This window comes from Cygnus atratus, chromosome 4 (genome assembly GCF_013377495.2).
Source record: "Cygnus atratus isolate AKBS03 ecotype Queensland, Australia chromosome 4, CAtr_DNAZoo_HiC_assembly, whole genome shotgun sequence".
NCBI lineage: Eukaryota > Metazoa > Chordata > Aves > Anseriformes > Anatidae > Cygnus > Cygnus atratus.
Genome location: NC_066365.1, coordinates 11723065 through 11736720, shown reverse-complemented (window position 1 = coordinate 11736720; position 13656 = coordinate 11723065). Strand labels below are relative to the sequence as shown.

The window sequence follows — 13656 nt, the reverse complement described above, 5'->3', positions numbered from 1 at the left end:
CTTGCAGAAATTACATTTCAGTGTACCATGAACTCCAGCTACTCCATGGCTGGTCAGAGCCCAACAACTATCAAATGGTCTCTTCTACTTTTCCTGCTAGACAGAAATAATACCTGCTAGAAATAAAGTCTTCCAAAGGCAATAAATGCACAGTGGCTTTAAAAAAGATAACCAACCAAAAAACCCTCCCCAGCAATGACCAAAAAGCCAATCCCCCCTCCGAAAAACAAACACACACACACAAAAATGTGAGAAGGCTAGTTAAAAAATATTGTCAGCCCTGCCGTTAACTCCAGATGGTCAGAGACACCAGACATTGTCCACATCTGTTTTACAGTCCTCCTCTAAAATGGGTGCACAGTTGAGGGAGAGGTACCTCAAATAACAGCTGACACTGGGAAATCATAAATGAAAGACTGAAATTATTTTAGAGACCAAAATTATTTATCAAAAGAGACGGGATTATCTTACTACCCTGGGAGATAACCAGTTACACACCCTGCTCACAATGATTGTAAGGGAACTCAGTAGCATTCAAACCAAAACGCTTGACTTCAGTGATGCTCCTCTTTTTGGAAAGGGGGAATTGAAGGGACTGAGGCAGATGCTTTCAGACTCATCAATGGTTAAGGGACTCCCTAAATTATGTAAACAGAGAGGAGGGGAGAGGGAAAGAAAAAGCAAATGCTATTTCTCTGGAAGCAATAACGTTTCATTGGGAGTACAAAACGACATGCCTAGCTACTTGTTTCTACTCAATAACAAGCCAATTCAGAGCCCACAAAACTGAAATGCGGAAAAAAAATTACCAACCTGAGAGTGCCTGAAAATAACCTCACCGCTTTCACTTTCTTTGCTACAAAACAGAAAAAAAAAAACACAAACCAACATATTACAAATATAAAAACAGCCTTGTCTTGTAACAAAAACAAAACAGACTCCCGCACACACAGGTTTTTAGATGCTGCACACTTGATGCACTCCAGTAAATAAAGGGACACTGGGTTGCAGCACTTCGAGCTGCTAAGCTACCTATTTTGCTTCTTCTCGAGAGCTATTTGTGAGAAATACGATGTCATTTAATTTTGTGCCTTTAATCCAAGAAATACACCTCTCCCAACAAGCAACATAGTTGTGGAGAGAAAGTGTTGTATCAGGGGAGTGGAGTGGATCTATACAGGATAGTGAAGTACAAAAGGCTGGACTCCCAACCCAAAGACCAGGTGAGACAGGCATCTGTTGCTCTGCAGTCCCTGGTGGAGTGTGTAGTTTCAGGCAGCTAGAGCTGACTTCTTTTCAAGCCTGAACCACCAGTGTATTCAGTACCATTCCTCATAAGTTGGGAGAAGGGACTTGGTGGCATACAGTGCTGGGCAGAGCCCACACGACGTAAGCAGGATCTCTATACGGTTCTAACTTGAAGCTAACATGGCAGGTAATGCTGTTCTGCAGCATAATTAAACATCACCCTCATACTTTGTGGTGGAAGATCTCTTATGCTGTGCTACAATCAAAGGGAAAATAAAATGTACATATAATTTAAAAAAAATAAATAAAATCACCTTTCTTCAGACAAAATTTCCATGTCATCAGGTCCTGTTCTGTCTATAGGTCTGGATGAGCTAAAGCTTTCCATACTCTGTAATACAGTAAACATTAAAGCCGTAAGATACATGAGAGAAATAGATTCAAGCTACAGGCCATTAAACAGATCAAATATAGAAATATCCAACAGGACTTTGAGAAACAAGACAACAATCAGACTACTGCCTGTTGCATATGTATAACCAAAAAACCTGCAATAAGAATAACTGCTCGCTGCTTCCTTTGTCTCTTTCATCATATGACTTCAAAATGCCTGGCAGAATAATGCTGCACAGTACCCCTACAGTTCCCATTTTACAGACTGATACACTAAGCAAGAGAACAATTCTGTGATATGTAAAAGTCCTATAAGAGCAGGTACCAAAATTCACAGCATCCTCCTGGCAGCACTCCTTATGCTCATCTTCAATAATACTCCCCCTTCTTCGCCAAAACCTTCCATAGTCTCTTCTCAGGCAGCCAGAAGACGTTAGGAGTATAAAGAGACTGCTATATGCACAGAGGTAATGTTAAGCTCTGCTAATATGAACGGAGGGCAAGAAATTCAGCTGATGATGACAACCTGTTCTGAAATTTGACTTGGCTATCAACAGCAACATGAACGCTGTTGTCTGATAAGAGCCTGAGAAAGAATTGTGAAGACAAGCCAAACTCTGATATATCTTTGATGGATATAGGGGTCTTATACCTCTGGTTGCACACTTACAGGAACAGTTTCCAAAGTCAATAATGAAGCATTCTGCCTGCTTGGACTTCTTGGTCTGCAAGCTAAGAGGTGCTTTTCTGATTTATGCTGGTATTTTTTTAAGGTGCTGAAGAATGGGGACACAGAACTGTTCCTCTGGGCACATAAACTGTATGACATGCTTGCTGCACATACAAGGAGTAGCACTCATTGTAGCTTACTGCAGGTGAAATACACAGAAAAATCAAATCCTTAATTTGAAATAGTCAGAACACTTCTTTTTTCTTTTAATAAAACCCTGTCACACACACTATATTTGTATGTAATACTTCTGTTTCACTGTCTTTCTGCTGACTGTGACTCAATCATACAGCATCTACAAAAAAAATTAAAAAAGCAAGCAGAAGTAAAGGACGCCATCATCTGTTTGGGTTGGTACTGAGTTTTTTCATATTGGAAATAAGCTTCAAAATTGCCTCGATGTCACTGTTAGGTGCACTGTTGCAACAATTCTTAAAGAAATAAAACAAAGTACACATGACACCAGAGGTCGAGATTAGGAAACTGAAAGTTGCCACTTTGGGCACAAGACCAGGAGCTTTTCTACCCTGGTATTTGGGCAAATCCCCCTTAACCAAGAGGAAGGAAGTGAGCAGAGCACAGTGTGATTCATGGCCTGGCCCAGGAAACCTCATGCCACAGACATTCATCACATTCAGACATTCGTCACATTCCAGCCTTGCTTGATGCGATTCTTCAAGTCCTAGTGATACCTGGCTACTTGTGTGTCTGAAGTGCAGTTACAAGCTTTTAATGCTTCCTGGTCGGTTTGCTCGGAACCAACAGAACTGACAGTTTCTCTACAGCTGACTTATGCTTTTGAGTCAGATGCATTTAGACAGCTAAGAGGAGAGCTTCCGCACACTGTCCTACATACTCTTTCAGGCTTTGAGCAGGAAGACTAAAATAGAAAAAAGGTGAGGAAGAAGCTGCAACATCACAAACTTGTTTACATGAGAAAGCACTGTTAGTAAATGCAGGTTACGTCCTTTTATACCCAAGTAAGTAGTCCAGCTTGGGTTACTATTTGTAAGTGTAAAGACGTAGCCAAAAGAAAGCTAAGCCACCACACACACTGCATCCTCCTGGCAGCCTCTGAAATGTAAATATTAAATAAATGCATTCATGAAAGCTTAAAGAGCAGTCTCTGCTCTTCGTAGAGTAACACTGTGTCCTTCTCAAGCTGTTTCACAACAATGTTCCCATTTGACATCCCACTGTAACACTTCCAGCAAAGCCAGCAAGGACCACACTCACAGGATGGTCATCTTGTTCAAAGTGCTCTTTATGTGGAGTTTGTTCCTTTTATGTTCCTTTCAGCCTTTGTCCCTCCAAAATTCAAAAACGATCCAAAAATGAGGGGCAGAGCAAAGTCCAGTGGAGACAGGTAAGTTTGAGGACATTGCCTCCAAGAACATTTTAAGACAGTATGAAAGTTTTACAGGTCCCTAACATACACTCTTAAATGGAAGCTTTTGACAGTCTTTCCTTGCCCAAATCCTGAGCCAAATTTCCATTTAAGCTGCTTTACACTACACAGGTACAGAGAAGAGGCACAAAAAAGAGAATAAGCACCTGACATTTGTCTTAAAGTCCATTGCTACAAGCAAAGGCACAAAGTGAGAGTGTGGCTATCAGACTGTGCTCTTTCGTGAAGTATCACGTATCAGTAGGTCACTAATACTGAGTGCTAAATCTAAGCACAGTCTACAATTCTTGGCACCTTGCCATCTCTTTATCACAAAGGGAAGCCAAATCTGCCTCTCTCTAGGATCTCTGCACAGGGTAAAGCATAAGATCATTGCAATTTTGTAACCTAAATAAAATTAGTCACAACACAACATCACATTAAGAAGGAACCCAGAGCAGATTCAAACTTAATAGAGTTTACTGAAGGAGACGCTCTATAGCTCAGAAGGCTAATCTTTTCACACAGCTTTCACCGTTACTAGTAGCTGTGCAATACATATATGGTACCTTCCCAGTAAAAGGTACCTGGAGGGATCATCTTTTAGACCAATGCACTCCAAAGTGTTTTGCAAACTGCAAACATGACAGTAAAACACACGGACAGTAGGAAAAAGGCATAAAAAACCCTTTATCGTCTTATTATCAAGAAGTCATTTGTGACCTACGGTTTCAGAACTTAGCAGGAATAATAAACTCAACATAAACACGTGATCCTACATCTGAGGTTCCAATCTCCTCACAAGAGTTTTGAAAGACTATGAAAAAGAATTCCATCCTTCTTCTCTTTCCAAAATATTTTTCTAAATTCAGAAGACATAAGCAAAAAGTTGTGGAAAGAGAAGAATGACTGTGGTGGAGTAAGAGGATAATAATGGAAAAATAGCTTCTCAGATGCCCTTTTACAAAGGTTACGAGTGCAGAATCCAGTGTTACCCACAATCCAGAAGAGTCGTGTATGCCTTTACTGTAAGTGGCTACCAGAGGGAACCAGATGTGCACCGAAATAAAAAAGATTTTTTCCCATCCTAATACTAGGTGTCAAATAGTACAGTATGCCAGCTTACCACAGGACTGTCTTGGTTGTCATTAAGCTCTGAAAGTTTGGTGCTGGATTTCTGCCGTTTCGGTTTATTCCTTTCACTAAGATATCCAGAGTTGTCTTGTAATTTTTCTACTTCTTGAGCAGTTAGAATACAGTCTTCAAGATTGCTAAAGCCAGAGGGAATGTTCTCCTTGTCGATGACTTCCCTAAAACAAAAAGCGACAGCGTTTAAAACACTCTCCCGCTACATTTATGGTAGCAATAGAGAAACGTATTATGCTGACTGGCGCAGTTCCGGCAACGTTTTCTACGCCCTATGAAACAGGTATCTCTGGTTCTTCCTAGTACAGCAAACAACGTACTCTGTGAAATAGTAAATCCCATTGAGGAGTGCAAGCCAGGTGTATACACCTCCAGTGAGAAAGCTGTCAGGGTCAACATTTGGGACTTGATTCATGAGAATCACATTGACTTCAAATGGAAGCTGGACTAGCTGCTGGTTGTCTGCAGTATTTTTATAAAGAATATGTTACAGATTTTCCTTTGAGACATGTGCTTTTAATTTAGGAAACTGATTCACAGCTGTGGTCCAAGGATCTCCTTTGGTCCATGACACCATATAATCAGTCCTCTTTACTCATTCTCAAACACAAGAGCTTCAGCCAAATGCTTGATTCTATCTTGCATAATTGCCAAATAAGAAAAGGGAATGCATCTCTGCAACAGCAACACAACTGCTAGGACAGAAGACTATTTTGCTGTGTCAGGAAGCTAATGGGACAGCTGCCTTGAAGTCATCATGTGATATGCTATCTGGGTCTCCCTGAGCTAGCTGGGTTTGTGTGTGTTTTCCAGAAGCTTGGCATACGGCTTATCTTTCCCTGCACAATTATCCTGCTGGATCTACCAGCATGCAGTTTTGTCTTCACAACCTTTTCAGTAGTCTTCCCTCTACTTTGTGCAATAATGAACAGACACATACAAAACACATCACTACGTTAAGGAAATAGAAGAAACACAATGCATCTCATTCTTTACCAACCCTATCCCTCCAGGGGCTAACGACTGCTCACACTTGACATCAACACTGGAACATTTACTAACTTCTGTATGTGCAGCTGCCTTATGCAGTGCTGTGTGACTCTAAAGCCTGCTTTCACAGGCAGCAGCACAATTTCTCTAAACTTGTAGTAGTGTGATAAGAAAACAGTTACTCTGCAGTATCTGGACAGTGCCAGCATGACAAAATGTTCAGATCAAAAACAAAATGAGAAAGTTCCAGTGATTTTCTATATCTCAAATCTCTAGGGTTGGTCACTGTAAGAGAGATAAAATAGATGTATCTATTGTATATTGTATTATACGTCTATGATCAAACTTCTAAGATAATCCATTTCCCTTTCTGTAAGTTTTTATAATCCCCTGAGCAGACCAATTACTTATATATAGTCTGTAGATCACATAGTCTGCGAAGCCTAGGAGTTCATGTATGTGTTTTTGTGATGAACACTCTTGTATTAATACTAGCTGTATTAATGCTGCAGTCCCATCTTGTGACATTACAAATCCTCTTGTGATCCATCACAAGGCAAGGAGATGAAGTCACTGACAACCAAAGAGGGGAAAAAAAAAAAAAAAAAAAAGACTACTACTGGTTTTGAAAGGAATTCTGAATTTTGACAATTCACCCACAGGAGTTTCAGCAATCTGACCTACGGGAACCAGGGAAAACAATCTGAACCCCAGCCAGCATTCAAAACTTCCATTATGTTATAAATCCTTGGCTCATGCTTTAGGGACTGAACGTGAACAACTGCGTCAAGATAGGCTAGAGCGCTCTAAAGGCAGCTCTGTAACGCAATGTTGAAAAAAACCCCTGCAGTACTATATGCTTCCACACACGTACACTAGCCAGTCTCTGACCTACTTACCTGCAAAGCCTGTCAGCAGGGCTACTAAACAAGAAAAACTACTTCAGAGCTACTGCCAGGTACTCGAGTGACTTGCAACTGCTAATTTCCCAGTCCATAATCACAGCATATTTTCATTTGCTATGGAAATGCTTTTTTTAAAATTTATTTTGTAGCTATGGATTATTATTATTTTTTTAAACTGACACATTCTGGAAAATAGCACAGCTACGGTATTCAGATGAGGTACTGAAGGTTATGCATCTATGCAAAAGTGGCTTGGTATAGGAAAGTGCAGATCCAATAGGATTTGTGGAATTCAGCATCCAGGAAAGAATAAGAGCCTAGATCTGTATTTCAGAAACTACCTTGAAGTCCTAGCAATCCAATACTACAGTCAAGTACAGACATTCTTTACAAGAATTATCACAGTGTATAAAGCTAGATGTATGTCTAAGCACTAATTAGATGATGGGCTTGCAAAATCTCTAGTTACAATTCCTAAAGATAGCTATGTCTTGGGTATGCGTTTTTTAAAGCTGTGGTGGTTTGTACCACAGATATGCTACAAGTATAGCAGTATGAAAGGAAAAATAGGTATTATTTTTACTCTTTGATTTAATGAAAATCACCATTAAGTCATGTTTAATGTTTGTGTAATGGTGGATAAAAAAATCTTAGGATCTGATTAATCAAAAGGATGATTTCTAGTTTCAGATGAACTCCCAGGGCTCCTCAATAAACCTGATTATAAGCTATACCTACACATACGAAAGGAGAACTTGGTCTCATTTTGAATTCAGAAAAGCATCTAAAAACAATGTTTTTATCTTGCAGAAAGTTACTGACTCTAGGGCCAATTGCTTGGGGATTTCCACTAAAACAACAAATGATGTAATGAAACAATTCCAAATTCATTAAGAACTCTACTATACTGCTTTAGCTGACTTCTTATCATACTCTGGCCCACTCAGTTAGCTCTAATAAACTCCACATTTCACAGCTCTACCTGATGCAACAAAGCTTCTGTTCATATCAGAACTACCAAGCAGTGCCTAGATAGAAGACATAACTAGGGTACACTTAATCAAATATACTTTCCAAAACAAAGAAATCAGGATCGTACATGTCTCTGTTTCTCCGGGCTTCCTCCTGCTCTTTGTGATGTCGCCTCCTCTGCCTGGCAGACACATTAGAAGAGGCTGATGATGTTCCCGATTCAGAGTCCTCTGAACTCTGGCCGCCTGAGCAATGAACATCAAAGAGATGCTGCTCCACGGCTGAGCGGATTGTCTTCTCTAAATACCTGTCAAGCCGAAAAATAAGGTCAATTGAGCTCAAAGATTTTCTGGAGCTCCCTCTCTGCAACAATAAAGGCTGGGTATTGGAGGGTTATGTTTTATTATGAATGGCAAGACAGTATAAAATGTACTAGGGTCCGAGACATTTGCAAAGAGTTAAGCCAAGATCTTCAGATAACCTGATGTTCAGGTTCCTCAGAAGAGCTGAGCTTTCCCAGTTCATGTTGCCTTTGTTTATTTTTAAGGCTGCCTGAACCTTCTGTAAAACAACTGCTTTTATTTACTGCAACTTTGGTGTCTAACTTTCACCCTCCACTTTAACATTCCTTGCCCTGACAAAATCCTTTTTCGCTACCCAAACATGCTGACGCTGGTCAAGTCTATGGTGCAATCCAAGTTCAGTAAGGCAATGGATCATCTGCAAGAAGGTGATTCACTGCTGTCTCACAGGGGGATGAGAACGTGTAAACAGTACCTCACTGTAAACTCATACTGTAAAACCACACGTTTAACTCAGTGACCAAACACGGATCTGGTTCTGAGCTCATGCTGGTTTTGCACTGTTATTGTGCCACCACCTGCAGTCACTTCTTGATGTTCTCTCTTGATAGAGCTCATGCCGACTGGCACTAAGAGATCTTCCACACAAGCGACAGCATAGGAGCCTCTGCAGTTCCATCAGTTAAAGCTGTGAGGCTATGTGAACTTTCAACATGATCAAATCTGCTTCATTATGGTACTCACATTTTCTTGTAATATTTCCTTTCTTCCTTAACCAGAGGAACTTTTTGTAGACAAAATCTAAATAAAAAAAACACCTTTTTTTTCTCCTAAAAGATCTTTTGGAAACACATTTCCCTGCCCCATCCATGTTTCTTGCAAAGAAGAATGAGTTTTTCTAAACGCAGCTGACCAAGGCCCCTATATAACTTGTAGTGCTTTTTCCATAATTAAAAATGTTATTTGCAAGATTTGCTGGTTAATTTTTAACTGAGTAGCTGTAAGTATGTATACCTTTACCTTGTCTGACTTCTCCAGAGAATTTACAAAAGTTGTTGCTAAATTGCTATAGTTCTGCTGAGACTGCAGTTACCAAAATGTCAGAAGGTCTTAGCAACTGCAAAAAAACGCATGGTTTAACTTGGCGAGCATGTCTGTGTTTCATGTATTGACAAGAATCAGCTCTGCAAACCCACCAGCCTATGGAAACTTTCAGCTCTGTCAGGGGAGCCAGCTCTGCTGCTATCGCTGGCATAGCACTTACTGTAATGGGATCAAGCCCTGTTCTCCACTGGGACGGGACAGGGTGCAAACAAGAGCAAGAGCACAACATGAACAGTTTCTCTAAATATGCAGGATCTGCCTAACCAAAACATCACATGCACAGTGCACAGAAAGAACCAAGGACCTGCGAATTTTTCAGGAGGAAGTAATTTATAATCATTGCAGATGCTTTGGTTTGGGAAACAGTGTCTTTTTTGCTTGTGTAAGAATGACCCTTACGGAGAAATTAGAGACCAGCAATACTTTAAAAACTTCAAGACATCAAAATTGTACATACAAAATAGTAAAAGAGACACTTACTCTCCTGTAGCAGGCATGTTGCTACTGACTTGTGATACATGGGAGCTGTGTAAAAGAAAAAGAGGAGAAAGTTAGGTCTACATATTGCAATAATGTCTCAAAACACTTGTTCTTTGCAGCACTAAGAAACAATTTAAAGATGTGAGGCTGTCTGAACAACAATTGCATGCACATGCCACAAGTTTTCCCCTTACGGAATTTTTATTCCCACAGTGATGTGGCACATATTGACAATGCCAATATCCTCAAGAATTACTTTGCCTGTCGTTTCCTAGCAGTAGGCCAGGAACTAAATGGAAAGTATTTCAACTTCAGCATATAGCAGAGTTTTTGCTTTGTTAAGAGCTTTCTGCAGCTGTATGTCTCATCACAAAAAATCTTGACTTTTGAGGCTGACTTGAAAACATATGAAAGGGGACTTAATATTTAAGAAACTTTAAATATTAATGTGACAGGAAAGGAAAAATGGTCTGTTCACAGTTCTCCTCCTGCAGCTATCTGACATTCATGTTCATGCTTTACATTTTTAAAAATAAAATATGTGGTCACTTCTTTTCCTTCTCCCTCTCAGTCTGTTTTCGGGCTCTGAAGAGCTCGCATGACTCTAAGTGTCATTGCTTGCTGCTTAACACCCTTCTGAACAAGCTGACGTGCCGCCTTGCACAGCTGTCACAGCTTTCCTCCCTCTACACAGGGCCAGAGTCAGTCTGGCCGAGCCAAGTCCCGTCTTGCCCCTCTTCTCCACTGTTGACTCGGCTTTGCAGATAAGGTGACACTTCATGACCATCACCCCTGTGATCTTCATTAATTAAGGCAAACACATTACAGGCCTAGAAGGTTCCTTTGGCTTTCTCCCTGTATCAGCAGAAGAATCAGTAGTGTGACTGGCTGATAAATTCCAGAAAAGTGAACCCCTGTGGATAGGTTATGAGACACGCTGAATGCAAAACGTGCTTTCTGCCAAAACAGTCGTTCACTGCTTTCAGTCCTCATGAGTTTCTCACAAACTGGTTCAATGCAGAACCAGTAATAGCCAACTTCCCTTAAATAACCTGCTTCCTCTCTCGCTTCCCTTGAACGTTTAATACTTGACCGTACAGATCCAATGCCAGTTAAGAAGCTGTGACACTCAGATGATGACTACTCTGGCTCCACTGCTTTTCAGTGTCACTTCTGGTGGAAGGTAGGCAATAGAGAATGGGAAGGGTAAATTAAGGATCACTACGGGTCAGTTTAAAAACAAGCTCACTCTCTGCTCAGCTCTGCCTACAGAGATAAATACTCCTCACAAATACCCAGCTGCATATCACTCACATACACTTCTGCTTTCTTCAGCTGAGCCAGTACATTCACCGTGGTTTGGATAAACCTGTGCACCCTACCACACTCATCCCTTCCAGGCCTTCCTTCGCTCTGTGCCGATCTCTAGGCCAGACACAGTCCCCTGGAGCTGTGGCACAGCATGAAAGCAGTCACGTATTTGCCAGCATATTCCACATTACCTACACAGCACCCAAGTAGCTGTGTCATTCAGATGAGTTCATGAATGGAAGACACACAAACAAGTATCAAATTGCTGTACTCATTATTATGAATGCTTATTATTATGGACATGCAACCTACATACAGAGAAAAGAATTGCAAGATCTCTTTCTTCCCATATTCACTCCCCTGACTATTAACTATTGCATGGATTTACAACTTGAAGTGCACATTTCAAGCACCCTATTTGCTTTCCTGCTTATCTACATAAACTTTGGCCTCTTCCAAGCCTGAAACTTTTTTTTTTTTTTTTTTTAAATGATCTGGTCTCTCATGGGAGATGGATTAGCAAGCAAGCAGCAGGCTAAACCACATTATAAGGTACAATTCATCCTACGGCTACTCTGCGTTGGTGTGGCCTCACCTTGAGTACTGTGTGCAGTTCTGGGCACCACAGTACAAAAAGGACATAAAACTGTTGCAGAGAGTCCAGAGGAGGGCTGCAAAGATGGTGAAGGGCCTAGAGGGGAAGACGTACGAGGAGCAGCTGAGGTCACTTGGCCTGTTCAGCCTGGAAAGAGGAGGCTGAGGGGAGACCTCATGGCGGCCTACAGCTTCCTCACGAGGGGGAGGGGAGGGGCAGGCGCCGATCTGTTCTCTTCAGTGACCAGTGACAGGACCCGAGGGAACGGTGTCAAGCTGTGACAGGGGAGGTTCAGGCTGGATATCAGGAAGAGGTTCTTCACTGAGAGGGCTGTCGCGCACTGGAACAGGCTCCCCAGGGATACAGTCACGGCACCAAGCCTGTCAGAATTTAAGAAGCCTCTGGACTGTGCTCTTAGTCATAGGTCTGAATTTTTGGGTAGACCTTTGTGGTGCCAGGAGTTGGACTCGATGATCCTTGTGGGTCCCTTCCAACTCGGGATATTCTATGATTCTATACTGCCCTGTGGGAGTAAGTTAATACTGTATCAACTGTATCATACTGTATCATGATTTATTCTTCCCAGAGCAGGCAAAGCAAGCCATGCCCAAAAGAGCCATCTTGGCATGCCCTTCTGTGGAGCAAGCTGCCTCAGAATGGCTGCTTTGTTCATTAAATCATCTGAACAATGTGAAATCATGTTCTACTTTGGTTAATTACTTTCTCCTCACGTCTGCTTGATTTCACTGATACGTAGAGTCAATTATCTCCACAGCTAGATTATTAAGTTATGCAGCTGCTGGAGAACACACTGAGAAATGTCAACTTTTGATATAAATTAAAGGTTCTCCTTCTTCTGCCTGCAACAGAAAGCAGCAGGAGAGTTTTCCAGTGCTGGAGACTTTTACTTTCAGAGAGTCAGCCACAAAACCTGCATCAATGCACAAAGATGTTTTAAGTGCTATAAACATATTTTGATTCTCATGCTTTTCCTTTTGGGAAGTCTGATCTCTGGCACTTCTCAAAGTTTTCTGACCTGTTTACTAAAGCATTTTGCTACTCTCACACTCTTTCATATGTGCCCCCTCTGAATAATGTCTCATTTCACACCCTCTTCTATTACCTCTTCTTCCATGTTGTTTCAATGTCAAGTATGGAAAGGTTGCATTTTCTGCCAGCTTTAAGCACATTACATTTCCCCTGCTACTCCAGCTAGTAACCTGTAAGCTTGAAGATAGGCACTGTAGATTTACCTCATGCAATACTCGCACCCTGCTTGGTCTGTACTGGGCAACAACAAATAATTGAATTGGGCATCAAAACCTCTCTTCTGTTTTTTTCCATTCAAGGCCCTGTTGAGCAAAATCTATCAGCATTCAAGTATTAAAAGAGCACAGTATAAATCAACCAGAACAAACTGACTTACTGGCATAGTATTTTCCCAGATTGGGTTTTCATTTGTGAAGTCAATGAATTAACTGCTGGACATACTTAACTGCCTAAATCATAAGCTGTATTTGCAATCTGGAACTAAGGCGACTCATTGCTGAGATTTATTTAAAATCCATTTGCGTTATTGAGGAAGCAAAAATATTTTGGTTTTGCTTTTTAAATAAAGACAAGCACAATGAGAAGAGAGCCTCAGCAGATACAGACTTTTAACATTTTGCCATTCCAGCAAAGCAGACAATTACCTTGACATTTCAGGCGAGAAATTTCTGAACCCTCCCTAATACAGAATTCCAACATGACTCAGGAATTTTTTTGTTTTTCCACAGGTACCAATATTGTGTAAGAACTGTTTGCTCTCCACAACTGTTGCATACAGTGACATGCAATGTTGCTGATTCATGTGGGATCTGTCTTAAGACAACCACTTCATCTGACACACATTCCCCCAAGAGAAGGATCATGTAAAGTGTGAAAATAATGAGTTTAAAAATAGAGATGTGTTTATTTACTGGGATATTCCATCACACAGAAGACAATGCTTTCCAAGTTTTTTTCAGCATCTTCACACTCTTTCAAGCTCGGATCCAATTATCCTTCCTTTAAATATGGTATATTTGATGCTACTTGCTTACTATGCAGAA

At 40.9% G+C, this 13656-nt stretch overlaps 1 protein-coding gene across 10 annotated transcripts in view; it reads right to left on the bottom strand.

Annotated features, from left to right (window-relative positions):
- The window catches only part of FAM13A (family with sequence similarity 13 member A), a 132760-nt gene that overhangs the window by 33109 nt on the left and 85995 nt on the right, over nt 1–13656 (bottom strand). For 7 of the 10 annotated variants that reach the window (XM_035543405.2, XM_035543416.2, XM_035543425.2 and 4 more), the window contains 5 exons: nt 9658–9702; nt 7899–8078; nt 4885–5068; nt 1563–1639; nt 814–856 (listed from right to left, as the gene is read on the bottom strand). In XM_035543405.2, coding sequence (XP_035399298.1) covers nt 814–856; nt 1563–1639; nt 4885–5068; nt 7899–8078; nt 9658–9702 — 529 coding nt within the window. The remainder of the gene's footprint in view (nt 1–813; nt 857–1562; nt 1640–4884; nt 5069–7898; nt 8079–9657; nt 9703–13656) is intronic. The other 3 variants (XM_035543440.2, XM_035543450.2, XM_035543434.2) reach the window with 2 other exon arrangements.